Source organism: Lagenorhynchus albirostris, chromosome 15 (assembly GCF_949774975.1).
Source record: "Lagenorhynchus albirostris chromosome 15, mLagAlb1.1, whole genome shotgun sequence".
Lineage (NCBI taxonomy): Eukaryota > Metazoa > Chordata > Mammalia > Artiodactyla > Delphinidae > Lagenorhynchus > Lagenorhynchus albirostris.
This window is the reverse complement of record NC_083109.1, coordinates 53,357,519-53,385,384: the sequence shown is the minus strand read 5'-3', so window position 1 is coordinate 53,385,384 and position 27,866 is coordinate 53,357,519. Positions and strand designations below refer to the sequence as shown.

Here is a 27,866-nt window from a genome sequence, read left to right as displayed (position 1 = left end):
TTCCTAATGCCTGCACTGACTCAACACCTATAAATTGCATAATAAAAACAACTGTTTTTCAGAAAAGACAAGGTAGAATACATGTTACCTTCCCATAAGTGTTTACCTTAGCTGTTTAAGAAAGTGAAATTTCCATTCACGAGATTCAAGAGAACTTGACTAAATGCCTACAATCGCCCATTGCACGCAGCACTAGGTCCTGTAGGGCTCCAAATATGGCAAAGGGACTTTAGTCAGGGGATGCTCAACCCATGTAGAACTGTGTTCCAGTATAACTGATTTCCTTTGTAATCCTAAAAATTATTTTATGCATTTAAAAACATTATTCTAAGAAGGGGTCCATAGGCTTCACCAGACTTCCAAAGAAGTCAATGGCTCAAAAAGGTTAAGAACCCACTGAGCATAGGACAAGCTCTTGACAGCTATTCAGCCTTATTGGTTAGAAGAGTGGTATGAACTTGCACTTCTCTCAGAGCTACGAAGAGTCAAACCCAAGTTCATGGCATTACCTTTCCTTGGAAGCTTATCTTGAAGGATCAATAATCTCCCTTCCCTCCCAATCTTAATACTCCCTCCAGATACTTTCATGCGGTTTTCCAAAGTTTATTTATATTCCATAAACTTACTCTTACATTTTTCTTGAGAAAATTTTTCAGAGTTGGACCTTAAGCTTCCATGGTAAGGATCTTAATTTTAATAAAAAACTCCTGTACCAAATACACTTAAGACTTTGGAGTCCAAAAGCACTAAAGATCAGATGCTTGTTTGAAAACAAAATTCTCCCATCTCACCCTCCCATCTCTGCCTACTGAAACTCCACTTACCCATAAAGGATCAGTTAAACGATTTAGGACACACACGTACAATGGGACATTACAGAACATGTACGTATCATAAATGGGTGGTCTTTAAAACCGCTTGTCTGTATCTTCTAATTTTTCTACACTGATCATATGTAACCTAAGTGGTTCAAATAATTTTTAAGAAAACCTACCCACCTGGAGCAGTGCTGGATTTAATGCATACTCCTTAATGCCCTGCAAACAGCAGTCATCCACTATTTCCTGAATGCATGAAGGTCCAGCTCTGTCTCAACACAGCATCTGGAATGTAAGCTCCTCTCTGTCTAAGCCCTCCGGGGCCTGTATTTGTACCAGACTTAAACCATTACCACATTGTGACTTCTGCTACCTGTGCTGGTGTAATTCTCCTAAAACATCTACAAGAGCGCAAAGTTCCTGTGAGGCTGGGACAGCAACTTTCCCACATTTACATAGTCCTCAGCATCCAGCACAGTGCCTTCACATTCTAAGATATACATGCTAAGTGAGTTAATACATGAATGTGTCAGATTACATTGTGCTTTAAACACTGCAGAGTAGACACTGTAATTCAGGAGTTCTGAATCTGAAGGCCAGGAGTGAATCCCCTGAAATTGGATCCAAAGTTCTCTGTGTAAGCCCCATGCATTTTTCTGCAATTGAGGAGGGCATCTGAACCCCCAAAAAGGTGAAATCAGAGCACTGGAGTTCTAATTTCAGTTGACCTACTAATTTGGTTTGAGCCCGTAAATAAATACCTTAACCAATCCCTGCTACTTTTTATTCCTCTCAAGGAAGAAAATCCTGTTCCTACTTTGGAAAAGAGTTCATGAATGGATTTGAAATTACTTTTTCTCATCCTGACCACTGGCCCTCATACAACAGGCTGACCCCTGGCACAGACTGAATTGGCTTCCATTCAGCCAATCAGATCTTTACCAAGGAAACACATTTTTATCTGAGTAAAGAAAAGTGGATAATCCTAACCAAAGGCACTCACCCCAAACAGCACAACCATGGATTAGACTGCTGGAGCACTGGCTCTGAGGCAATCTGCTAGAAATCATGCACCTGCATGATCTCATCCACACACACCACACCACCCCCACCCCGCAGACACACTGTGAGCCAGGTACTACCCTAATCCCCATTTCACTGAGAGCCACTCTAGAGATCCAAATGCTGCAAATGCAGGACCCTACTCACCTTTCCCTCAGAGGCCAGCCTAGCACACAGGTATACAGTAGGTGCTTATAAATAAATGCTCTTGACCTAGCTCCTACTCAAACTGTATGATTTCATTTATATGAAATACAAAAACATGCAAAACTGATCTCAGCTGTTAGAAATGAGAACAGTTGTTACCCTTGAGGGCTGAGGCAGTATTTTGGGAGGGCAGAAGGAGGGTTTCTAGTGTCCTGGAAAATGTTATATTTTGTAATCCAGGTGCAGATTACATGGGTGTTTGTGAAAATCCATCAAACTGTATGTTTATCATATATGCACTTTTCTCATGTACATAATTCAGTTAAAAAGTTTATAAAAAATTTTTACAATGTTAACGAATTGCCAAAGTATCAGTAATAACTGAAGCTGGGTAATGGGTACATGGGGGTTATTATACTATTCTCTCTACACTGTACATGTTTGAAACATTCCATACTAAAAAAGTAAAACAAGTCTGCCAAGAAAATAAACAGATCGTTTAAAAAACATTTAAGAAATCAAACTGGGACTTCCCTGGTGGCGCAGTGGTTGGGAATCCGTCTGCCAAAGCAGGGAACACAGGCTCAAGCCCTGGTCCAGGAAGATCCCACATGCTGCGGAGCAACTAAGCCCGTGCGCCACAACTACTGAGCCTGAACTCTAGAGCCCGAGAGCCTCAGCTACTGAAGTCCGCATGCCTAGAGCCCGTGCTCCGCAACAAGAGAAGCCACCGCAATGAGAAGCCCGCGCACCGCAACGAAGAGTAGCCCCCACTCGCTGCAACTAGCAAAAGCCCGTGCGCAGCAACAAAGCCCCAGCTCATCCAAAAATAAATAAATAAATTAACTAATTAATTAATTATTTAAAAATCAAACTGATTCTCAAAAGCCCTAAAGGCTGCCCAATTCCAGTGGGGAGTGGGGGATAAGAAATCCCAACAAAAACAAAACCCACAAAAATAGGTTTCTATCCATCCAGGTAAAGAAACTATTCAGAATATTACTTTTCAAAAGAGATAAGCAGGCTGTGTCTTTTGCTTGCCCTAATATTAGGCACAGTGAGATTCCCTTGGAAAAGAGAAATGTCTAGCATGAAATTCCAGCACTGGAAAAGCCAGGGACTGGTCACACTTACATGTAACATTTATAGACTTGGTATGAAAAAATCTGGTTATTTATTCATATTAGTTAGCCATAATTCAAATTAGCCTTGGATGTGCCATACATTTTCTCTAGCATAAATCAGGAGAATGGTTCTAGAAAGAATTCTATCCGTTCCTACCAGAGGAAAAACCAGCAGACCTTGTGCTTGCTTTGTGGGGGAGCCCAAAGCCTCTCTAGTGCTGCTTCCACCCTCTGGAAGCCCCATCCACACACGCTGCCCAGAGCATTAGATTTGCAGAGTGAGCTGGGGTCACTGGGGTATACCTTGTCTGCAGGCTGAGGTCCTTTCACCTTCCCTCGTAAGTTCTTCACCAGCTCTGGGTAGAAGAACTCTGGGCAGCGCTTGTGATCTGGCTCAAAGAGGGTAAGTGTGATCCGAACAGCTGCTGCAGCGGGCTCAGAGTCCTGATGCTGTTCTGCTCCCCCAACCTCCTCTTTCCGGGATTTCTTCAAAAATGCAGGATTCAAAGAACCTGGGAGAGAGGTGAACTGGACCCTGTGGGGCTCCGACATGGCTACCAACAAGTCTTAACAGGTGTCACTGCATGGCTTCTGTTAACATTGAAAAGAAGAGCCAGGTCAAACCGAGATGATAAAAATGGTGATTTTTCTTGTTCAGTTATACAGATTTAAGTTTAAAAAAAAAATTTCACTGTCAGGAAGAATGACTGTTAAATTTATCTTAACTACCATTTGCTGCTTTTTTCTTCTTAAATACTATTTATTTTAAATATAAAAAATTTCATATAGATATGAAAAGCACCCCAAATCCTATCATTCAGAGATAATCACTGTTTAGCATACTTCCTTCCAGTCTTTTTTTTCTATGCATATTCACTAGATTCTTGACACTAGAGAACCCATGCTGATAGAGCCTTAAAGAATCCTCAGAATTGCAAAGAATCCTAGACAAAATTGGTTTTCATTTAATTTATCCAATACATTTTTTTTTACTTCTGGCTGAGAATAACCTCTGTCTTAAAACCTCTTTATTTTCATCACCAGCAGTTTACTTTCATGTAGGGCCATTCTTCACAATGACAGTTTTTATCAGTTCAGAGAAGTGCTGCCTACCCCAGGATAAGTAAGACCACTGTCTCAGAAGTAGTGTGGCTAGGCTCACTTCTGAACACCAGCCTCTCACCACCCAAACTTGGGCCTCAGCAAAGTGACAAATTATCACAGGCCAAAGACCTTCAAAGTTGCTTGGAAATGATCAAAGTATATTGTGAACTACAGAATTCCAAGGATTTACAGAATATAAACATGTAAATCACACTATATATTGTGTGTGTGCTTTATGTGTAATTTTGTGTCCTACCTTTTAAAACCCACATTCTACCACACCAATAAATAAGAATATTCATTGTAGCCTTGTTTGTATATGAAAAATGACAGAAGCAACCTGAGTATCCAGCATTAAGGGAATGGTTGAAAAAATCGCAGCTTTTTTATTGATTTGTAAGGGCTTTTGACTTGTTATAGATATATAAATAATAAATACGTAATGCCTGTCATAGCTCTCATACTTTCTCCTGCTTTGCTATTTACTGTTTAACTTTGCATAGAGTGAGGTATGTTGAAAGAAATTTTAGCTTTTTATGCAGTTAAAACTAGGCTCTTTTCCCTTATGGCTTCTTCCATTTCTTTTATGCCTATAATGTCCTCCTCCAACCAAATAATACTTGTAGAAGAATTTACCCATTCTTGTTTTATAGATGTATTTTTCACATTGAACTCTTTAATCCAAGTTGAATTTACTATAAGGTGAGAGGTGAGGCCCTAACCTGGTTTCTCCCCAGCATCAATCACCAAATAATTCCTCTTTTCCCTGCTGATTTGGCATATATCATTATGTCTTTAATATCTTAAGGTCTATTTCTGAAATGCATCCTGTTATATCCATCTAGTATCTAGATTCCTGAACCAGTACAGCACTGATTTGAAAAATTCGATGGTATATTTCAACAACTTAAAGATTCATTTTTATTATTCTTTTAAAAGTAATACTTGGCTATTCTAGCCTATTAATTATTTCAGATCAATTTAAAAATCACTTTGATAAATTTCCCCAAAAAGCTCACTGCGGGCTTCCCTGGTGGCGCAGTGGTTGAGAGTCCGCCTGCCGATGCAGGGGACACGGGTTCGTGCCCCGGTCCGGGAAGGTCCCACATGCCACGGAGCGACTGGGTCCATGAGCCATGGCTGCTGAGCCTGCGCGTCCGGAGCCTGTGCTCCGTGACGGGAGAGGCCCCAATAGTGAGAGGCCCGTGTACCGCAAAAAAAAAAAAAAAAAAAAAAAGCTCACTGCATTTTGAATGTAAATGAATCATAAATGTGAATTAGTTCAGGAAGATTTATATATATCTTACATATCCATATACATCATGTGTATCTGTATACATACAATATTCACTTCTTCTATCATGACCATAAAATTGTGATCTATAAGACTAAGTAAGGGAGTAAAACATCTAAAAATGAAGAGTTAAAATAATTTGAAATAGAAAACAAAGCAACTGGCAGCAAAACAGGTTGGTGATGCAAAAGACCATCATGCACTAAGATGTCAAAAGAAATTCCCCTAAAAGAAACTTTCAAGGCCCCCACAACAGTCGTGATTCTCTGAATTGTGGAAATAAATCCCAGCTGAAAGGGATTTCATAAAGGTCCCCCCACTCATAAAAGCAGGCAAAGTGAAGGTGAATGTGAAGGCATAAAGGTCCCCTACTCATAAATGCCGGCAAACTCTCACTGTAAGAAGAGAATCTGCATGTTAACTGATGGGATGCAGAAAGGTCATCTTAGAAGTGGGAACTAGGTCCCTGCCCTTGACTAGGCAGTAATTTAAAAATGTAACCTTATCTCATCCCAAATTTTAGATAGTGTAACTTCAATCAACCCAGACGGTAAAAATTCATCTCTTGGTTGTGTAAGTGACTTTGCAGGCCTGCGAAAATACAGAAATAAGACTAGAAAATAAAGTAAATCAAACCTACAGCATATTAACACTTAGATTTTCATTTAAGTTTTACAGTCATCGTGATAATCGCTGTTGCTTGTTACTAAGTCATTTCAAACATTTAAGAGAATCAGACATTTTAATGAATGATGTTAGACTTACAATTTTAATTTGAAATGCTTAAGGTAATATAACTAAATTTGAAAGTGTGCTTTTAAAAGACCTGACTTACATTTACACGTTTATTAGACTAAATTTGAAAGTGTGCTTTTAAAAGACCTGACTTACATTTACACATTTATTAGACTTAAAAGAGTTAAGTCCTTGGAAAGATTTAACTTCTAGATTTACAAGTTCACTGTTTTAGAATTTTGAAGTATTTGAGAGAACAAGCATATAAAGCTTTAAATGCTGTGTAAAACATTTAAGGGAATTTAATTTCGTAAAAAAGAGCTCATTGTTTACGGGAATTTAATCTATTAAACTGTTGCCTTAATTGAAACTTTGTCAAAAATCAAACATTTATTTTTATGTAAACATTCTTAGATTTACAAATAAAAGATTTGTCGACAAAGCTTAAAAGGCTTTAAAAAAGCTAAGCATTTAAATACTCGATTTTAATGAGTTGACCATTAATTCTAAATATTTATTTATTTATTGTTGGCTGCATTGGGTCTTCGTTGCTGTGTGCAGGCTTTCCCTAGTTGCAGCAAGTGGGGGCTACTCTTCATTGCGGTGCACGGGCTTCTCATTACGGTGGCTTCTCTTTGTTGCAGAGCACAGCACTAGGCGTGCAGGCTTCAGTAATTGCGGTGTACAGGCTTCAGTAGTTGTGGCTCACAGGCTCTAGAGTGCAGGCTCAGTAGTTGTGGCACACGGGCTTAGTTGCTCCGCGGCATGTGGGATCTTCCTGGACCAGGGCTCGAACCCATGTGCCCTGCATTGGCAGGCAGATTCTTAACCGCTGCACCACCAGGGAAGTCCCCATTAATTCTAAATAAAAGTACAGTATTCTACAAACAAAAGCATCCCTCTTAAAAACCTTCAACTGATGTTATCCAAGAAATACTAGCCTCCTTTTCCATCTCAGATTATTCCCAGGAATAGTACTTTTTGTTGTTGTTACATATCCTCTTAATCATATATTCAAAATGATTATTGGTGAAATGTAGAAAAACTGAATTTTATGCTGATTTTGTAATTAGTCTGTTCAAGGAACTCTTATTTATTTTAATGGTTTTCCCTTAACTTTGTTTTTAAAAACAGGCCGTCCCATCATCCACAAAAATGAGAATTTTGTCTTCTCCTTTCTGAAAAATTATGTTTTATTTTTGTTTCATGTCTTATTGCATTGGCTAGAACTGCCAGGATATCAGACAATATGTTCTTTACCATGTTCCTGACTCTTAACGGAAATGTCTCTAGATCCAGTGTGAAGTTGATTTAAGATTCATGTATTTTATGAGGTCATTAAAGTATCCTTCCTCAAAATTTAATAATTTTTAAACTAAGAGAGTGTGTTGAATTTTATTAAGGTATATCCTGGAAACTTAAATACGCTTTAAATGATCAACTCGTCTTTAAAAAAACACAAAATAGTTAACAGTAAATGACAGTTCCTGAAAACAGCTGACGGTACTTCAGGGAAACCGAACTCCAAAGAGAAACCAGACTGCGGACAAGCCAGTTCGCTAAAAACCCGCTTACAACCAGTCTCCGTATAACAAAACGCCCATAGAAAACGGCGTGTGGACCTGCCACCTTTTCAAGCAGGCGGTGACTCAAGAAAAGTCCGGTTCTAAGTTAAGTCAACACCTGACTTAACTGTTTGGGTTCTGGAACTGGGATTGGGACCTTTAAATTTTTTTTATTTTCTCCCTAGGATGTTGACGTTCAGGCAGACGCTGTGTTGAACTGCTGTTCACAGTTCCCCATTCAATGGTTTAGTTTTAACGTACTGAAACTACGCCTAGCATCTGCCTTCCTGCTGTCACAACTGCCTGCTCCCAACTTCCCTAAAAGTGTCAAACTACAACAAGGCTTACGTGAGAGCCCGGTCCCGACAAACACACGCACCTTTGTCACCAGCGCAACGTAGGCTACACCCCCACGGGCCGCACTCGTCCCCCCGCGGCCGTCCTCATGCCGGCCCGGGAGCCCGGGCTGCGGCGCCGCTAGCGGCCGGCCCCCGAGCCATGCCTCCCGGTGGGCGGCCGCCCTGCGCCGCGGGCCATGGTCAGGTCCCCGAGCGCCCGGGGGGAGCTTCGCCGGCCGTGCCGCCGCGCCGACCCAAGAGGAAGCGGAGAGACGCCGGCTCCACGCCGGCCAGGCAACTCGGAACCTCGGGGCGGGCAGCACTTCGCCCCTGGAGAACTTGCGGCGCGGACGCAGGCTGGGAGCGACTCCCCCGACGCCGGCCTTTAGAAAGCGCGCTCCACCGCCCGGGGGCGACCACGCAGAGCCCGCCAGGTGCGGGGCCCCGGACGCGGGCGGAGGCTGTCTTCCAGGCCGCGTTGAAGTCCGTCAGGGCAGCTGCCGGCGCGGCAACACGGCCCGCCCGGGGGCCGGCGAGGGAGTAACGGCCGTAACGGAAGCGCCGAGGGGGAGAGGGCTGGAGGCCAGGGCCCGGGGGCGGGGCGCCCGCAGGGCCGGCTCCCTATCTCGTTTGGCCGGCCGCACCGTCGCCGCCGCCTCAGACCGCGGCGCTTCGTTGTCACAAGCCGGAGGGAGGGGGAAGGAGCCGGGAGTCTCCGGGATCCGGCGCGCGGAGACCGCTGCTCCCGGGTCACGTGCTGCTAGACCGACCAATAAGCCCCTACGGGCGCGGTAACGTCAAGGCAGCGGCGTGGCCGGTTACGGCCGGCCCCCGTCATGTGACCGGGCTCACTCCAATGGGCGGCACCGGGGCGACCTGATGTTCCCGACGGCCCGTGCGTCGGCGGTGGTTGGGTGGTAAGATGGCGGCTGTGAGTCTGCGGCTCGGCGATTTGGTGTGGTGAGTCCGGGCTGCCAGGGCCAAGCGAGGTTCGCGGGGAGCTGCTTCCCTAGGCGTGAGGTGCACGGCCCGCCTCGAGGCTGCTTTTCTATGCGCTCCAGGTCGTGGAGAGAGGGCGAGACAGATGCCGGCGCTGGGAACGAAGCCGGGCGGAAGGGGCAGCCTGGCCCCGGGGGACTGAGCCTGAGGGTGGCCGCAGCGGGCCCGGCTCTGAGCCCCAAGGCTGCCGGGGTAGGGCTGCGTTCCGGACCCGGACGCTGGCGGCGGGGAATGCCCGGCGCCGCGCGGCTCCGGGGGACGCCCGGTCCTCGCCTCGGGGTCTGGCTGGGGCTCCCGGGAAAGGAGGAAAGCCGAAGAGCCCGCGGGGCCATCTCGTCTGGGCAAGCCCGTCGAAACCTGCGTTGCGATGAAACTGACCTGTGCCGGCGGCTCAGCCGGGGGTGTCGAAACCGGACTGCTGGCGCTGCCCTGTGAAGAAATGGAAGGGGGACTTTTCCTTTACAACCGAAGGGTTGGCAGTGACCAGTACCTTCTTGGGTGCCTCTCGTGGTCTGCTTCTGTGTCCCAGACAACCGCCCGAACCGAGACTGACTGTCGCCGCCTCCCTCGAGCTGCGTAGCTCGTTTCTCGACCCAGAGGAAGGGCTTCCATAAGCATTTGTCAAAGCCGGGCTGGTGAATTAAACCAGACTTTGTAAGGGGAAGTCTGTGTTTACAGAGCGAACTGCCCCCCACCCCCGTCACGTCACGGAGAGGCTCTAGACAAACGACTCTTGGTGGTTTTGTTTTTTTGTGTTTCTTCTCACCAGCAGAATGCCCATACCTATGCACATAAGTCTACAATTTTGCATTGCACTTCTGAGGGACTTGGGCCTCTTGGGCCCAGCTGTGGAAGTCACGTTAAGAACTCCGGGTTGCCAGCTTTTCTTCTGGCACTTGAGGGTGGAAGTGGAGATTTAGGGAAATAAATTGCATGTTGAGTGAGTTGAAGATGGACTGGCTTTTCCAGGGCAAATGCTGACTCTCTTTGTTTTCTCTAGGGGGAAACTTGGCCGGTATCCTCCTTGGCCGGGAAAGGTGAGTGTCTTGCTACTAAGACGTCTAAAGTTGGGTTTGAGGAAGGGGAGAATGTAAGATGTATTCCCCCTCAGTTTCTAGCATTGAGTTAAACTGGACTTATTTAAATAACACTCGGAATTTTTTTCTCTTTAGTATCAGTTTATTTAGAAACGGCAGTATAATATAAACCAGATCTTTTAATCTGTAGTAAGTTATTATTTTTTGAATCAGAGGTGGTTTGTGATAAAGTCTTTTAATCCTGAAAATCCATTCTAACTTGAATTTAGCTTTGCACTTAAATCTAACAAAAGGAGAAGCAAATAAATTTTCCAGGAAGAAAAATCTAAATGTAGGTTAGTGAAAAGTCAAAGTATTTTTGTCCCAACTAAGTTTAAATCTTTTTTCCATTTTACCATATGTGCTACTCCAGTGCATCTTTGCAGAAGTTGGCATTCCACATTTTGCATGAGGCGATCCCTCATAGCTTTCCAAATGTTCTGTTTTTATATTCTTGCTAGGAGCCCAGGAAATGTCTTTAGACTGTCTCTTTGCAATATGGCATTTTCAGTGCCTCAGTTGTTCTTCATTGTCGCTGTTACCTGTCTCAACTCTTCCTGCACAGAAGTATTTTTAAGAGTATTCTCTATATTTCTTCAGTGATGACAGGCTCACATTGCAGGGGGTAATGACGTTGGCCTTAGTTTTAACTGCTTTTAAAACAGGGCCGGGCTTCCCTGGTGGCGCAGTGGTTGAGAGTCCGCCTGCCGATGCAGGGGACATGGGTTCGTGCCCCGATCCGGGAAGATCCCACATGCCACAGAGCAGCTGGGCCCGTGAGCCATGGCCGCTGAGCCTGTGCGTCCGGAGCCTGTGCTCCGCAATGGGAGAGGCCACAACAGTGAGAGGCCTGCGTACCCCACACACACACACAAAAAAAACAGGGTCATTTTAGTGAAAGGTATATTGTATCTGCTGAACACTGTAGATCATAGTAGATGTAGGGAACTCCTGGCATATTTGCACATTTCCACATATCTCAGTAGAAAAGTGACAGATTTGGACAGAAACTAGGCCCTGTGTTTGGTTTTGATTTTTAAGATGTACTTCTTTTATTTTTTTTCTTACCAACTTATACCTGTGGAAAAAAGCCTTTTTCTTCCCTTTCATCCCCTAGATTGTTAACCCACCCAAGGACTTAAAGAAACCGCGTGGGAAGAAATGCTTCTTTGTAAAGTTTTTTGGAACAGAAGATCAGTGAGTAGTGCTCACCAACAGTTTCACTTTCCCTACGTTTGGGAGTTGCCCTGGGTTGAAGCTGCTTTGTGAATATTCTATGGATCCTAGTTCAGTCTCATTGTAGTCTGTAAGAATGGCATATCATTCTGGCTTCATACCTAAGTAAAAGGTGCTATTCTTATCTCCCAGAAATTGTCCTGGGCAGCTGTCCTGGGACCAGTGACAATGTCAGTCAGGTGGGAAGTGGGGTGCCACCTTCCAAATATGATAACCTCGTTGAGATCAGTTCTCACGTCTCTTTACCCAACCCCACAGGCAGTTCCTTTTATCAGGGCCATGTTTGGTTCTCTTTTAATGGCTGTTTATCATCGTAGCTCAGGCATGAGGTATGCAGTGAAAGCTAAAATTTCATTCATCTTAAAGTAATTGCTTAGTCTTGTTCTTGTAAAACTAGATGATTTGATCTAGTGTTCTAACGGTAAAGCCTTTTTTTTTTAATCTTCATTGGAGTATAATTGCTTCACAATACATGTTAGTTTCTGTTGTACACCAAAGTGAATCAGCCATATGCATACATATGTCCCAGTATCCCCTCCCTCTTGAGCCTCCCTCTCATCCTCCCTATCACACCCCTCTAGGTCATGGGAAAGCACTGAGCCCATCTCCCTGTGCTATGCTGCTGGTTCCCACCAGCCAACTGTTTTACATTCAATAGTGTATATATGTCGATGCTACTCTCACTTTGCCCCAGCTTCCCCTTCCACCCCATGTCCTCAAGTCCATTCTCTATGTCTGCCTCTTTATTCCTGCCCTGCAACTAGGTTCATCAGTACCTTTTTTTTTTTTTTTGGTTCCATATATATGCGTTAGCATACGGTATTTGTTTTTCTTTTTCTGACTTACTTTACTCTGTATGACAGACTCTAGGTCCATCCATCTCACTACAAATAACTCAATTTCGTTTCTTTTTATGGCTGAGTAATATTCCATTGTATATATGTGACACATCTTCTTTATCCATTCATCTGTTGATGGACATTTAAGTTGGTTCCATGTCCTGGCTATTGTAAATAGTGCTGCAGTGAACGTTTGTGGTACATGTCTCTTTTTGAATTATGGCTTTCTCAGGGTATATGCCCAGTAGTGGGATTGCTGGGTCATACGGTAGTGCTATTTTTAGTTTTTTAAGGAACCTCCATACTGTTCTCCATAGTGGCTGTATCAGTTTACATTCCCACCAACAGTGCAGGAGGGTGCCCTTTTCACCACACCCTTTCCAGCATTTATTGTTTCTAGATTTTTTGATAACAGCCATTCTCACCAGCGTGAGGTGATACCTCATTGTAGTTTTGATTTGCATTTCTTTAATAATTAGTGATGTTGAGCATCTTTTCATGTGCCTCTTGGCCATCTGTATGTCTTCCTTGGTGAAATGTCTATTTAGGTCTTCTGCCCATTTTTTAACTGGATTGTTCTTTTGTTATTGAGCTCCATGAGCTATTTGTATATTTTGGAGATTAATCCTTAAGAGGTTTATAGTGTCTGGTCTTACATTTAGGTCTTTAATCCATTTGGAGTTTATTTTTGTGTATGGTGTTAGGTAGTGTTCTAATTTCATTCTTTTACATGTAGCTGTCCAGTTTTCCCAGCACCACTTACTGAAGAGGCTGTCTTTTCTCTGTTGTATGTTCTCACCTCCATTGTCATAAATTAGGTGACCATATGTGCATGGGTTTATCTCTGAGCCTTCTATCCTGTGCCATTGATCTATGTTTCTGTTTTTGTGCCAGTACCATACTGTCTTGATTAGTGTAGCTTTGTGGTTTAGTTTGAAGTCGGGGAGCCTGATTCCTCCAACTCCATTTTTCTGTCTCAGGATTGCTTTGGCTGTTCGGGGTCTTTTGTAACAGTAAAGCTTTTTAACCAGATCTGTTTTAGAGTTGAAATCAGGACTATTAATTTGAGATTCTTCAATAGACCATATAAGAAGTCACAGTGAAGCAAAGAATGTGTATTTGAGTTTCCAGCAACTTGTTTAGCTTTCTCATCACTCCATCAAGTTGATTGCCTGGGTCTAGCTAGATGGTTTGATTTAAGTAGTTGTGTTTCTATTTATGATTCTTACAGGAAAACGTAGCTTTGGGTTTGAAAAATGTCTGTGACTTTCCTGATATATCTAATACCAACATTTAAAATATACATTTCTAGAAAGCGATATATAATATTCCATAGGAAAATCTCTTACAACAGTATTTTTCACTGGCAAGCTTATGTGTCAGAGTGCTTACCCTGGTTTAGAGTTTGCATGGCATGTCTACCTTCACCAAAAACATATACAGACATACCCAGCCCCAGTTCTTGTCACAAGCTAACTAAGCAGCCTTTTGGTGGCAATATTTCAAGGGAGTCACTGACCCAGAGCTGTGAGAGCAAGAGACAATCTGGAAGAGGGAATGTTCTGGTAATGCCTTGAATTTACAGCAAAGATTGGCTGGATGCAGACAAGTGGAGCCACACTCCACATTGCTGGACACCAAAGGGAACTTCCAGAAAAGCAAATGCTGTGGTCCCCGTCTTCCAGGGACTCAGGACAAGACATAAACTCAGGTGACAAGACGTAAACATTTTAGATGGGATTAAGTGCAGAATGAGCGATGTGTAGAATTATTGTTAAAGGGTTCTAGAACAAGAAGAGATCAGCAGAGAACAGCTAGGTCAAAGAAGGTTGCTGGAGAGATGGGATTTAGGTCAAACTCTGGAGGATGTCTAGAATATGGACAGGCAAGAATAGTAAAGGCATTCCAGGCAGTGGGGCTACTGTAAACCCCTGGGAGTTAAGTTGGATGTGTGGACAGAGAGAGCCTTCCTGCGTGAGGTAAAGAACTTGTGCTTGGGGAGAACAGGGGCAACGTGGTTGGCCCAGCTTGGTTAGCTAAATGAAGAAGTACGCAAGTCTGAAACACAAATGGGACCTCATAGAAAGTGGGGAGTTAAGCAGCTTACAGGTGACCTGAAAGCTATTGTGTTTTTATGATAATTTTTTAAATGCTAGAAGGCTAGAAGAATAAACTGTCGTCCCTATGTACACAAAATACTACAAATAGGACACAGGAAATTGGACCTGAGGGAATCTCAGCACTCAAGCACTCAACCAGGCAAACCTTTGAAGCCAGTGAAAAGGATGAGTTTCCTGGAACAAAAATAACGTGTTGGTGGTGGTGATGATGTGATTTCTAACTAAAGTTCTTTGAGGAGATTCATAAGCAAGTGGATACACAGCTGTGGCTAGGTATAATATCTTTAGTCTTCTAAACCTCCTTGATAGTGTTTGTAAAAAACCATTTAAAAATTAAGCTATCAGGGAACATGTTAACTTTTTGTGGCTAAGCGGTTGCCTTCATGAAAGGAAACAAAGGTTAAGGATCTACAGTACGTCTCTAAAGGGAGAAGGGTTCTTAGTGATCAGTGTTAGGCAGACTTTATTTAGAATCTTTGTATTAACTGAAGGCAAAATCTCCAGATTGTTTGGTAGCAGTGAATTACTTTGGGGAAAGAGCTCTGGCTTGTTACCAGCCTAATGTATATTCAGATACCACCTTTGCCTGCTCTGTGATTCGGGCTGCTTCACTTTTCTAAGACTCTTTGTCCTCGTCCACATGTGGGGATAACATGTGGTTATCTTGTAGTTACGAAGAAGTAGCATCTTGTAGTTACGAAGAAGTAGCATCACTTACTCATAATATTGGTTGGCAAGAGCAGGTGTTCAACAAACATCAGGTCGGGGTATAGATCTGTTACAAAAGAAAAAGCTGATTAGAAGCAGGTGGCTTTAAGTAAGGAAAATGTGAGAGAGAGAGAGACAGACCCTGCCCATGGTAGGGCAGAGTGGGGAGGATCTGTGTTTGAAAAGAAAGGCATCTGAGAGTAGGAGATTCCTAAGGATGTCAGCCAGGCCTGTTGTTTTGACCATAAAGGCATTGAACACAAAACAGTACATTGTTTCACCTTTTTCTGTTTGGTTGGTTTTGTTTTGTTCTTGTTACTCTTTTTCTTATTTTTACATCGTTCCTCCTTTATGTAAAAACTGTATCGTGCCTCACCAGGAGTACTATGTGCTGTCTAGTCTATCATTCTAATGGGATCTGATGGAACTAGTTAACATCGGGAAAGGGGACTGAATCAGGTGAAAGAGAGGACTCTTTAATGTGAAAAAGCAAAGACCAAGAAAAGAACACCATCAGAACTGGTGAAATAATGAGCGGCCTTAAAGAGATAAACACTGACTTGTTCATAAATCCTCAGGTGTTTTGACAAGGGGCACCGTGAGTAGAATAAATGTTGTGTGACTGTGTTTAGGACATATATAAGGAGAACTATGTGAGACGTGGTTTAGACAGGAAATGCAAGTGGACTTTTTAGGGATGAGAATGACTTTTTACGAGCAAAGCTGTAAGTGGCTACAGCAGAGGCTGGACTCTACCTCACATTTAATGCTTGATGCCAGGGAGAGGGGCGTGTGCTCCTGGCATGTTCTAGGGGCTCCGTTGGTCACTGGGCCCTGACCTCGGTGGACATGTTCTGACCCAGTGAGGCTGTTCTTATATTCCTGAGGAACATAGGATTCAGTCAGGGATGTTCAGTTTCAAAACTGACATGCTATTTAATGAAAATATAGAGAGATGTGATTTTTTTATATTAAGCAGGGACTTTTATTAAAGAGTAAAAAGGGCAGCTCCTTAAGATAAATGGTGATTTCAATCTTTTAGAAACTTGATTTTCTCTCTTCCTCTTCCAAAACATCTAGCAAATTATGTTGACTTCCCACTGGAAGAGGGAACCAGGAAGAGAGGGCCGGGGGTGATGTCACCAGGATGGCGACATAGTTCGTTCCTGACTTCGCTCCCCCTCACAAAAAGGAAGCGAGGAATAGACCTTCCCAACCAGCCTCCCCTGTGAGGGGAAGGACTTAATATAAGATAGCTGGATTCAGCTGAGCCTAGGTGGCTACATGGGAATTGCCCACAGTCCTTTTCTATTTCGCAAAAATTCAGAGGGGAAAATAACTTCAGTATAATTTTGCCAACTCCACCACATGACCACATCAAAAGATTAAGTCTCAGGTACATGATGGCCCACTTCGAACAGGTGGCTGCTCATCAGGGTAGAAACTGAGCTCAGGGTTTAAAAGTTTCATCAGTGGCCGTGAATGGCAGAATAGAGGGAGTTCATTTAGTTTGCAGGTGCTCAAAAAACCACCAGAAACAAACCAGTTCAAAGAATACCGTGGGCAAACAATGGGTAAATTCCAAACAAGAGTTTCTGTAGCAGTCGGGAAACAAGGATTTAAGTGATAAGATGTCCAAGGTCCCAGCCTGAGGTACTTTTTACATCAAGCTAGATATAAGGTGGGACAGCCTGGTTGTGAGGTGTCTGAGTGAGTGCTAAAGTAACTTCTAGAGGGAATGCCCTGGCGGTCCAGTGGTTAGGACTCCTCGCTCTCACTGCCGAGGGCCTGGGTTCAATCCCTGGTCGGGGACCTAAAATCCCACAAGCCTTGAGGTGTGGCCAAAAAAATTTTTCAAATAATAAATGAAGTAACTTCTAGAAAAGTTTGTGGCTCATAATTAGAAGCATAGCAGATTGGAACCATCTGAGCATCCCCTTTTCTTTTCACCTGGCACCTGATTGACCCACTTTCCCTGCATCCAACACATGCAGTGGTTGGAGAATTGAGCCAAGCAGATAGTGAGAGCCACTGCTCCAGTATTTGGAGTGAGCCAGCAGTGTCCCTCTGCCAGAGCTGGACAGTAGTTATCCTAGAGAGCTCTGAGCAGGTTCTCCCCTCCCAGCGCCAACAGCAGCTCCTGTCCTACAGGTGCCTCCCTTCGTGGCTGAGGCAGTGGACCCCAGGAACAGGTGTCATGAATGAAAAGAAGTGGCTGGCCATGTTGGTATTGGCAGTGCAGCTTGAGAGCCTTATGCAGCATTTGGGAATGTTTTCAAGTTTTGGAAACAAAAATCTTCTAATTCTGTTTTCTCTGCTAGTCTTTGTTTTTTGGGGGTTTTTTTAAAACTTTTTTTAAATTTATTTTGGCTGCGTTGGGTCTTCATTGCTACATGTGGGCTTTCTCTGGTTGTGGCAAGTGGGCTTATTGCTGTGGCTTCTCTTGTTGCAGAGCACAGGTTCTAGGCGCACAGGCTTCAGTAGTTGCAGCACGCAGGCTCAGTAGTTGTGGCGCACGGGCTTAGTTGCTCTGTGGCATGTGGGATCTTCTCGGACCAGGGATCGAACCCGTGTCCCCTGCATTGGCAGGTGGATTCTTAACCACTGCACCACCAGGGAAGTCCCTGCAAGTCTTTGTTGATGTCTGTATGATAATCAGTTGCTTGAAATTAACTGAAATTGTTAGTTATTTGTTTTATGGCTTTTTTGGTTGTTTTGTTTTTTGATTTGCATTTTTTTGGGTGTCTTGATTTCTGAATAGCTTAGACTTGGACCTGTAACACCTCAGTAATCCTCAGCCTCTTTCATTGGTTTAAGGGGGTATGGGACAAGCATAGAAATTATTTGTGAAGTACTACAGTACTCCCCAAATCCGGATGGAGAGGTGAACACACATCTCTGACCTCATCCTTGTTCTCACCTGTGGGCTATGCTTGCGTGTGTGTACTCTCTCTCTCCCGCTCAGGTTATTGTTGCTGTGAAGTCTGAGACACATAGACGAGGGTGCTTGAGATTGTTCATAGACTGGCTTCTTTACTATGATATCATAGTTTAGTTTTAATTTAAGGGGAAAGCAGGCCAGAATTATGGAAGTGTTTGAAAATGTGACTTTTTTAAATTTATTTTGAGTGTATAATCGGAAGGTGGCTTAGTGGAAGTTTTATATTCTCAAATGGAAGGCATTTGTGGGAGGTGTATCAGAATACCAGCGTACGTTTGCTGCTCTTGGCCATGTTACAGGTGCTGTTACACAGTCAGCCAGGCAGTAGCTACCCACCTGAGCAGACCTACACAAGGAAGTCATGGGGGAGAACCCTCTGGGCAGTCAGGGTAGCCCATGTGCTAGAGCAAAGGCCTTTATCGTTGATATGTTGTTTTTTAGGAATAATAGATATTCATGGTTTCCCTGCAAATCAAGCTGGAAACCGTTGAAACAATTTCATTCATCCTCATCCCTCAGCCACCCGGTTTCTGGCCCATAGGCATCCAATTATACTAGTTTCTTATGGCGAGTCCCTCCAGAGACACTGCACATCATCATGAAGTTACATGCTCCTTTTTCCTCGTCTTTACACAAGTGCTTGCATACTACACACACTGTTCTGTATCTTGCTGTTTTCCACTTAGCCAAGTATCTTAAGGGACCTTCCATTTCATTCTTTGTAATGATCTCACTGATTGCCAGTTAGCTTGTTTTCGGGCATTTACTTCTACAAACAATGTGTAATTAACTTCCTTGTATATAGAAGCAAGGCCGGTTTGTTAGGCACAACTTGACTAAGCCTGATTTTTTTGACTTCCCAGCCCACAGCAAATTGGTTGGAAAAGGTACAGCTCCATCTAGGCATTGGGAGCTCGTTAAGAGGGAAATCACAAGTTACAGCTTATATCAAGCAAAGAAACAGAACAGTCACTTTAAAAACATACAAACAACAGCAAAAACTACAAAAAGCCTCTGCAACCATACATTATTTAACCCAGAGGTCAGCAATCCAGCCCCTCTGAAGGTGCCTAGGAGTTGTCATTTACTGGGTGATTATTGAGCACCAGTTGCATGCCACGCCCCGCCTGATGGACCTCAGTGGATGGAGAGTGGGGCTTATTGAAGCTCCAGCTGAAATTCAAGCTTGCCCTTTTTAAGGAGACAGAGTTTTGCAATATAGCCTTCGGAGAGAAAATTATTGAGATGGCCAAAGTGAATTTCAATTCATCTTGCTTTCAAGAGATAATCTTCCTAGGGCTCCAGTGGGCTGGCTTTTTATTTACTGTTTTTCTGACGTGACAGGATGTTTCTCCAACAAGAGGTTGATTTCTTAAGTAGATTAACATTTCTTGCATTTATCGTGTTGAAGTCATATTTATACTGTCAGTTCTTTTAGCAAATGATTTTCACTTTTCAAAGATGGTCATAAGAGGAAAATTTTAGTATCTCAAATGCCAGTCTTTATTTAGGATGAGTGTTTTTTTGTTTTGTTTTGTTTTTTTAATGCGGTACACGGGCCTCTCATTGTTGTGGCCTCTCCCGTTGCGGAGCACAGGTTCTGGACGCACAGGCTCAGCGGCCATGGCTCACAGGCCTAGCCGCTTCGGGGCATGTGGGATCTTCCCGGATCGGGGCACGAACCCGTATCCCTGAACCCATATCCCCTGCATCGGCCGGCGGACTCTCAACCACTGCGCCACCAGGGAAGCCCCAGGATGAGTGAATACTGATTGTACTGTTCTCCTGGCAGAAGTCAGTAATGCACTTAAAATGCTTCAACTAACAGATGGGCATGGATTTATTAGTGCTTCCTCCACAGATGTTCTCACCTTTCCACTTGAATCAGAGGTTCATGTGAGGGGGTTGAGGAAGAGGGAGTTAGGGATTCTTAGAGTCTCTTGTCCCATCTCAAGGGGCTTGATGAAAACCACCCCGTCTTTCTTATGCTAGGAACTTGGGCAGGTCTCAGCTTCTGACCTGAAGCTCGGAGAGGGAGGAGGCTTCTCCTGAGGACTGTGGGTCTTTAAGCTTCATCACTGATACTTGTGTCACCTTAGAGCTGCTATTTAATCTGAAAGTTTGACTTGCTTTTCAGGGTGTGTCTGGCTTTTCTTCTGACTGTGCTGGTGGTTTGTCCTTAGAAATGCTGTAAATGCACTTGCTAAATAATGTAGGGTCAAAATTTAATTCCATTTTTCCTCCTTGTAGATCAGACCCATTGGGTCTGTTGTGTCCAATTTCAAACCTCAAGATGAGTTGGTCACTAGAAGGGTACCTGCTTACTTCATCTCATTGGAACCCTGTGCAATAAGACCAGCGTCTGAGTGCCCGTTCACTGTTTTATTCTCTCTAGTCTTGTTTACCCATAGATAACATGCCTAGTCCTAGTTTGCAGACTGATGTTCCAGAGATTGTGTTTGTGCAGACCCATCATCACAGCCATTAGCACAACCACTCAAAGCACAGGTGGCTGTTGCTGGGTTGGTAGCTCTATTTTTATGTGCAGAGGTTAGCACTTTTACTGTTATTAGTGAATATTCTCTAGCTTTCTCTAAAGGAAAGAATCCTAAGTTAGTGCGATAGCCTAGTTTCTATATCCTTGACTTGACCCACTTTTTCTGAAGGTTATGCTATGAAACCTTTGAGTATTGCATGGTAAAATATGTAAATCAACTCTTACCTTGCCAAGCCTATAAACTTCTCTCCATTATTACTGGTGTTCTGGAAACTGAATGTCATTTAGGGAAACCACAAAAGCCAGCTGGGGCAGATTTATGCAGGTTAGTATGGTAGGCCAGTTATTCCAGAGTTGATGGCTTTTTTCATTTTCATGTGTTTTGCATTGGTGGTAGGAATTAAAAATCGGAAGAGTATGTTCCGTTTCTTCTAATCTCAAGTAGAATCTTGTTTTTAAAAGCCTCCTTTTGTGACTACTGCCCTTGTTCCAATGTGTCACAAGTTTTGTGTGGTTTAGGAGCCCTGGGTACAATCATTTATGAACAAATAGAGGCTCCAAGGCTGCAGACATTTGTAGAAGCAGCAGATTTTTGAAGGTGTTGCCTTTCTTTAGCCCTCGTAGCATCCCACATTCTCAGTGGATTGACAGGTCATCATTCTGGCTCAGGCTCTTGATGGACAGTGATGCTGCTATGGTTGATAACGCTTCCAAGAGCCCTGATTCCCTGGGATCCACGTGGGGCCATTTGTACTATGTAGTGAGAATGGGAGCGCATCTATAGGTTTCCTCTGCCCTGAGCTAGTGGCAGAGTATGTGTGTTTCAGTGTGGAAGGCTGGTGAATAAGAGTGGAAATAACCTGCAGTGCAGTGATTTTATTTGGAGGATGCTGATTTTGGTGGTGGTTGTTTGACTTGTTTCAAGAAAACATACTTTTAGGCTCAAGAGTTTGGGGTGGTCAATAGCATGTTTTGGAAAAAGATGGAAGGCCTGTTTCAAAATCCAGTTAAACCAAACAGGTATTTGCATTCTGCTGGGGTGAGGTCTTTGATAGTTTTGGGCATAGGCAGTGCGGATCATACATATCCTTTCTCTCTGTTTTCTGCCAGTGCCTGGATCAAAGTGGAACAGCTCAAGCCGTATCATGCACATAAGGAGGAAATGATAAAGATTAACAAGGGAAAACGATTCCAGCAAGCTGTGGATGCCGTAGAAGAGTTCCTCAGGAGAGCCAAGGGAAAAGACCAGGTGAGAGGCTTCACGATTCTCACTTTATGCTGACTCCAGACTGGTTATTTTTGCATAGTAACTGACAGATTAAATATCGCCCGAACCAAAAACTATTCTTAATGCAATGCCAGTGGAGAGAGAGCTACTTCAAATCTAAGGTATCAGTGTTTTGCTAATCAACTTGAAACTCCATGCATGTGGCTGACCTTTCTGGAATAGATTGTTGCTCTTAGGAAAGTCTCTTGGACCCAGGAGAAGTATCTCAGCTTTTGAGTATAGCACAGGCCTTCTCCCTTTTATAGCATGGAGGTTAGGAGCACGGCCTCTGGGCTATATCCACTCCCTGGGTGTAAATCCAGTTTGGGGACTGTGGGCAAGTGACTTGAATTTCTTTTTCAATCCACTTCCCCAGATATAAGTGGAGTTGACAGCAGAGCCTACTTCATAGGGTTGTTGTGTGGATAACACACGTAAAGCACTTATCACAGGGTGTGGCTCCTGTAAATCATGGTAGTGATGGTGGTGGCTGTTGTGGTGGTTATCATTATTATTATTAAACTTTCAGACATCGTCCCACAGTTCTGCTGATGACAAGAATCGGCGTAATTCCAGTGAGGAGAGAAGTAGGCCAAACTCAGGTGATGAGAAGCGCAAGCTTAGCCTGTCTGAAGGGAAGGTGAAGAAGAACATGGGAGAAGGAAAGAAGAGGGTGTCTTCAGGCTCCTCAGAGAGAGGCTCCAAGTCCCCTCTGAAAAGAGCCCAAGAGCAAAGTCCCCGGAAGCGGGGTCGGCCCCCAAAGGATGAGAAGGTTTGTTTTATCTCTGTAGCTTCTGGGATTAGTGACTTTCTTTTGTATACCGGAGAGCTGAGCTCTACGGTATGCTTCAGCTCCCTGAATGGACGTAGAGTCCTCTGCTATGTGCTGCCCTAAAGAATTCTGCAGACCAGGGGAGGGTCACGGCCTGGATGCACGGGTGGACCAGATGGTCGAGGGAGGAGAAGGGTCCACCTGAGCCAGCGTGCAAGGGCTGGCACTGGAAAGGGCTGAGCAGGAAAGAAGGGAAGGCCTTCCATACACGAAGGGCGCAGCCCACGTGGGCTCGATGTTAGCATGCAGAGTCTCAGTACTGGTAGAGGACAGGAAGGAGACCTGACAGGTAAAGACAGGTTGTCACCCGATTGTGGAGAGCCTTGAGGTCTAAGCAGTGTTATACTGTCATGGAGTCAGTAGGGGGCCGTGAACACGGTGTTTGAGCTGGATGTGGAGGTGGCAGTGTGCTCCCAGCTGTGTGTTAGGGATCATGGCGGACAGAGAAGAAAGGCACAAAGCCAATGAGAAGGGTAACTTCAGGTGTGCGTTCATAAGGAGCTTTCCTTGGCGGGGGTGGGCGGTGGGTGGGATAGCAAATATTGAAAGGAACTGTGTGAGAGGCACTTCAGAGGAAGAGTTCATAAGATTTGGTAACTGGTTACATATAGGGGATGATGGAAAAAAGGGAAGGGAGATGATTTCAAGTCTGTGCTTGGGGAAATGATGATGCCTTTTTTCTGAGCAGAGGAGTAAGGAGAGGAGCTGGTTTATGGGGCAAGAGGACCAGTTCTGTTTTGAGTGTGATGCATTTGGAGTGATGTCTAGACTGCCAGGGAGGCTTCCAATAACATAGGATGGAAATGTAGGTGTGGAGGAGCGAATATCTAGAGAGGACGTTGGATCCATGAGACCAGATGGGGATTGTCTTAGGGGGAAGCAAGGAGAGAGAAGAGTGAAGGGCAGAAATTGGCTTTGCAGAGAGGATGCACATAGCTCAGGGTTGGAAGAAGTGGGCAGAGCCGGCAAAGTAAAGTAAAGCAGAAATAATATACCTCTCACCTTCTTCCCAAAAAGATTTGTATGAGTCTTAGAAGCCAAGGGAGGAGAATTTGAGGTGAAGGGGGTAGTCTGTCAAAACACAGGGGAAGATTGTTAGAGCAGGATCAAGGGGTTAGAAGCCAGATGGCTGGCACAGACAGACGGGTTATGAGGCCGTGATGAAACGCTGAACGTGAGATCAAAACTTGCAAGTTCAGACACCAGTGAGACCAGGCAGGGAAGGGAGAGAGTGCTCAAGCAGGAGGTTGGGCCGAGAGCATTAGGGGTAGCAGTGGCTGCTGTCTGGGGAGGCCGAGGGCCCCCCTCAGGGTTACAGCCAACTTTTGCCAAATCGTCTGGTTTTTCTCAAGAGAAGCTGGAAATACAGATTTTTTTTTTTAAGTGAAATGTTCCAGTTTTAAATGTTAGAAGCTAACTCAAATTTTTAAAACACTTTTAGGTCCAAAGGAACATCTCTCTGGACTAGATTCAGCCTGTCAGCTGCCACTGTGCCATCTCTGCATTAGAGAAGGTCCTTCTCGCTGTTAGATGACCTAAGAGAGTAGATGAGAACAGCTGTAGCGGTGGGGACAGCCAAGGTGACCATGAGTGCAGGGAACCTCCAGCCAAAGGTGGAAAAAGTTTAGAAATTGCCAGGAGCAGTGCATGAACTTTTCAGGGGGTATGATCTGATTTGATCCAATTAAATTGATTTCCTGGGGACCCACAGAAATCTGGGCTGTCAGGTTTTATACTGTTCTCCAAATTCATGCTGTCTGGTATCTTAAGCCATGGATCTCACCAACTCCTGTGCTCGCCCTGGAGAGAAACTTCTTTTTGGATAAAGGGAGGTATAAAGGAGAGGTTAGGAGGAGGACCTAGAGTTTGAATCATGACTCCGTGACTTGTTACAGCTGTGCAACCTTGGCCAACTGCCTTTGCCTCAGTTTCCTTGTCTGCTTATTGAAAATAATAAAGCCTCTTAGGTTTAAGAATTAAATGAGTAACAGAAGCCAAGTACTTAGCGCCTGTGACACTATACATTCGATGAACATTGTACATCTATTTATTTATTATTTTTTAGCAGTAGCCTGTTGTGCAGTGAGAGTGTGGTTGTTTTAGTGCAACCCCAGGGGCTGCTGCCAGGCTTACTCCTCACAAAAGAGTGTGTGTTGCTATAGTAATTGTTATTTGGCTGGCGAGCTCCTCTCTGAAACAGCACAGTAGCCTAGCTGATAACTGGGCAGAGCCCCAGATGATTGCCATTCTGGGCCATAATTCTCTGTCCCATGAGGATTAACTGAAAAGCCTGACCTTGATGGCAGGGGTGTCGATTATGTGTGGGAAGGCGAAGGCTGTGTTTGTGTCTAGACTCTGTGTGGGAGCCATGTGAGGGGTGCACATTCACCCTCTCTCGGAGGCTCTTATTTCTGAGTCCTGAGCTGAGAACTGCAACTCCGGGCACAAACCATCTGGACAGGACAGAACTGTCCGTGGTTCTCCTAAAATCCAGACTTGTGCAGAGAGCAAGGAGTCAGGAGTTGAGGCCTTTGGTCAGTGCTGGACAGAGAGCTGTGTTCTCGCCTTACTCCCTTCTGTTGTGGCCTTAGACAAGTCACTAGGCTGGTGACCATTTACATTTAAATTAATTTACATTAAACCCAAATTAAAATCTAGTTTCTTAGTCACACTAGCAGGTGCTCCATAGTGACATGTGACTTGTGGCTACTGCACTAGATACAGCGGAGTCAGAACATGTCCATCATGACAGAAACTTCTCTGGGACAGTACTGCGCTGGGCCTCTTATTTTTATTTTTTGTTTTTTGTTTTTTTGAGCGTCTCCACTGCGGGCCAGGTGTCAAGGGATAAAGCTCTACAGCTGATCTGCTCTTGCCCCTCCACCACAGATTTGACCTCATGTCCATCTCCCCATTTGCTGTCTTCCAGCCTCGGTGGCCCTCCTTGCATTTTCCCCTCGGCTGTCTAGTGGAGATCTCAACATGCCCCACTGAACTCTTGACTCCCCCACCCAAATGGTTCCTACCTTCTGTCTGGGGAGAGAGCAGGCTCCTGGCTCCTCAACATCCCGGTTCTAATTCTGGCTTTGTCACTTAGCAGCTGTAAAAAGTTGGGCAGATCTCCTCACTGCTCCATGTGGCTTTCTTAGTTTTTTTTGAGATATGGTGGATTCCTTCTGAAGCCAGTATTGTTATCTTAATGTTCATTATTTGCCATAAGGAATTTTCTCTGTGACCTGCTGACCACACTACAGACCACAATCGGGCTTTCCCGTTACCTCCATCCTTATGAAATTTTGGCACAGGATAACAGAGAAGAAGAAAGGCTCCCTCTGTGTTGACAGGAACTTGACCTGTTTCTCCCGATGAACAGTCATCAGAGCCATGCCTGGGGGGAGACCGCGGAGCTGGCAGGGCTAGTTCGGGGTGGAGTGTGACTAAAGGGAGCAAAACAGTGAAGAGGTGCTCCCAGAGTTAGGCAGGAAGACACCTGCTCCTGAGGTGCCACGGCATTTTGACGATCTGCCTTTCCCTCTGTAGGACCTCACCATCCCCGAGTCTAGTACTGTGAAGGGGATCATGGCCGGACCCATGGCTGCGTTTAAATGGCAACCAACCGTGAGCGAGGTAATAACCTCTCCCATGGACCAGGAGAAGCCCGGCCTCAGAGCTGGTTTCCTGGCCTGACTGTGTGATGTGCTCTTCCTTTCCCCCACTTTTCTTGTGTATGAGACTTTTTTTTCTAATTGCCAAACAGTACAGAAGTGAATGAGTTAAAAAGCACAGGTCTCCACCCTGGGGCATCCTGACTGTTAAGCTTGATGTAACTCACTCCAAACCCTTTGGTGCACCCACTTAACCATCATTTACATAATCACATACCCATGTTACAGTTTTTACTTTCGGGAGTAGTGTTGGTTTTCACAAAAGTGGGATCATTCTGCAGATTTTTTCCACTTGGTACTTTATAAACACCCTTTCACTGTATATACAGCTTTGATGTTTGGTAGCTGCACACTACCTTATCCTTGGGGTGGATGCACCGTCCCGCTGTTGCTGGGCCTACTTAGGAAAAGCCTTGACGGTCCTGCAGTTGTTGCCTCCTCATTTCTTTTAATACTGATCCTCAGTGAGTCAAGACACTCAAGGGTCTGGCACCAGGCACAAGTGGGCCAAAATCCTAAGATCAGAAAAGTTTGAGAATTTGGTTTGGTCTGCTGGGTCATCCGAAGTGACTGGTGAATGCTGGATTTAAAAAATAGTATGCTTTTAAAATATTATTCCAGTGTTTGGGAATAATTTATCCACCAACCTGGCAGAAACGTTCATTCTTTTCCACTTGAAACCAGTTTTCCTCCAGGTAGAATGGGCATCGTTTATGAAAGGCTTAGACCAGCAGTGGGAGAAGAGTTTCCAGGCAGTTGTGAGAATGAGCCCAGCTCCCAGAGGTGTTTCAGCCAGAGGAGAAGCTGGTTCTCAGGTAGAAGGAGGTGACCTGTGTTGGAAGATAACTTGTTTTATTAAATCATTTTCTGGTTTCAGCCTGTTAAAGATGCAGACCCTCATTTCCATCACTTCCTGCTCAGCCAAACCGAGAAGGTAAGTTGTTCTTTGAGGTTCTTCATCCTTGGTCAGGAGCTGGCCTGAGGGGAGAGTCCTGCTCCTTTGGAACCTCACCCTAGTCTGAAAAGTTAGTCTGTACCTGTACTGCTGCCCAGAGCAACTAGTTAAGTTTAAAAGTTACATAGAGGACCACTCGTGAATCAGGCACTGTTAAGATTAAAAATGGGGCTTCCCTGGTGGCACAGTGGTTGAGAGTCTGCCTGCCGATGCAGGGGACACGGGTTCGTGCCCCAGTCCGGGAAGATCCCACATGCCGCGGAGCGGCTGGGCCCGTGAGCCATGGCTGCTGAGCCTGCGCGTCCGGAGCCTGTGCTCCGCAACGAGAGAGGCCACAACAGTGAGAGGCCTGTGTATCGCAAAAAAAAATATATTAAAAATGAACCCAAAAAAGCTTTTAAAACTTAGTGGCTGTGTGGTTGAGATATTTGCAGTAGCCTTCAGAGTCTAGGATGGAATTGAAACTTCAGGAGCTGTCGACCACCCACAAGGTAGCCAGTGCTGCTGGATGAAGGCAGTCTCCATGAGCCCTGGGAGTGTGGGG

General features: G+C 44.5%; 2 protein-coding genes across 10 annotated transcripts in view; one reads left to right on the top strand and one right to left on the bottom strand.

Moving 5' to 3' along the window:
- The window catches only part of UBN1 (ubinuclein 1), a 48,697-nt gene extending 39,755 nt beyond the window's left edge, over window positions 1-8,942 (bottom strand). For all 5 annotated transcript variants that reach the window (XR_009535307.1, XM_060123158.1, XM_060123160.1 and 2 more), the window contains exons 1-2: window positions 8,229-8,942; window positions 3,455-3,742 (exon numbers count right to left, since the gene is read on the bottom strand). Coding sequence is in view for 4 of the 5 variants with exons in the window: in XM_060123158.1 (XP_059979141.1) it covers window positions 3,455-3,703 (249 nt within the window). In the remaining variant the exon portion in view is untranslated. The remainder of the gene's footprint in view (window positions 1-3,454; window positions 3,743-8,228) is intronic.
- A 108-nt stretch (window positions 8,943-9,050) lies between these two features.
- Window positions 9,051-27,866, top strand: part of GLYR1 (glyoxylate reductase 1 homolog) — a 36,451-nt gene continuing 17,635 nt past the window's right edge. For 4 of the 5 annotated variants that reach the window (XM_060124949.1, XM_060124947.1, XM_060124948.1 and 1 more), the window contains exons 1-7: window positions 9,051-9,147; window positions 10,187-10,223; window positions 11,380-11,459; window positions 21,714-21,852; window positions 22,400-22,642; window positions 26,243-26,329; window positions 27,245-27,301. In XM_060124949.1, coding sequence (XP_059980932.1) covers window positions 9,110-9,147; window positions 10,187-10,223; window positions 11,380-11,459; window positions 21,714-21,852; window positions 22,400-22,642; window positions 26,243-26,329; window positions 27,245-27,301 — 681 coding nt within the window. In that variant the 5' untranslated portion in view covers window positions 9,051-9,109. The remainder of the gene's footprint in view (window positions 9,148-10,186; window positions 10,224-11,379; window positions 11,460-21,713; window positions 21,853-22,399; window positions 22,643-26,242; window positions 26,330-27,244; window positions 27,302-27,866) is intronic. The other variant, XM_060124945.1, reaches the window with a different exon arrangement.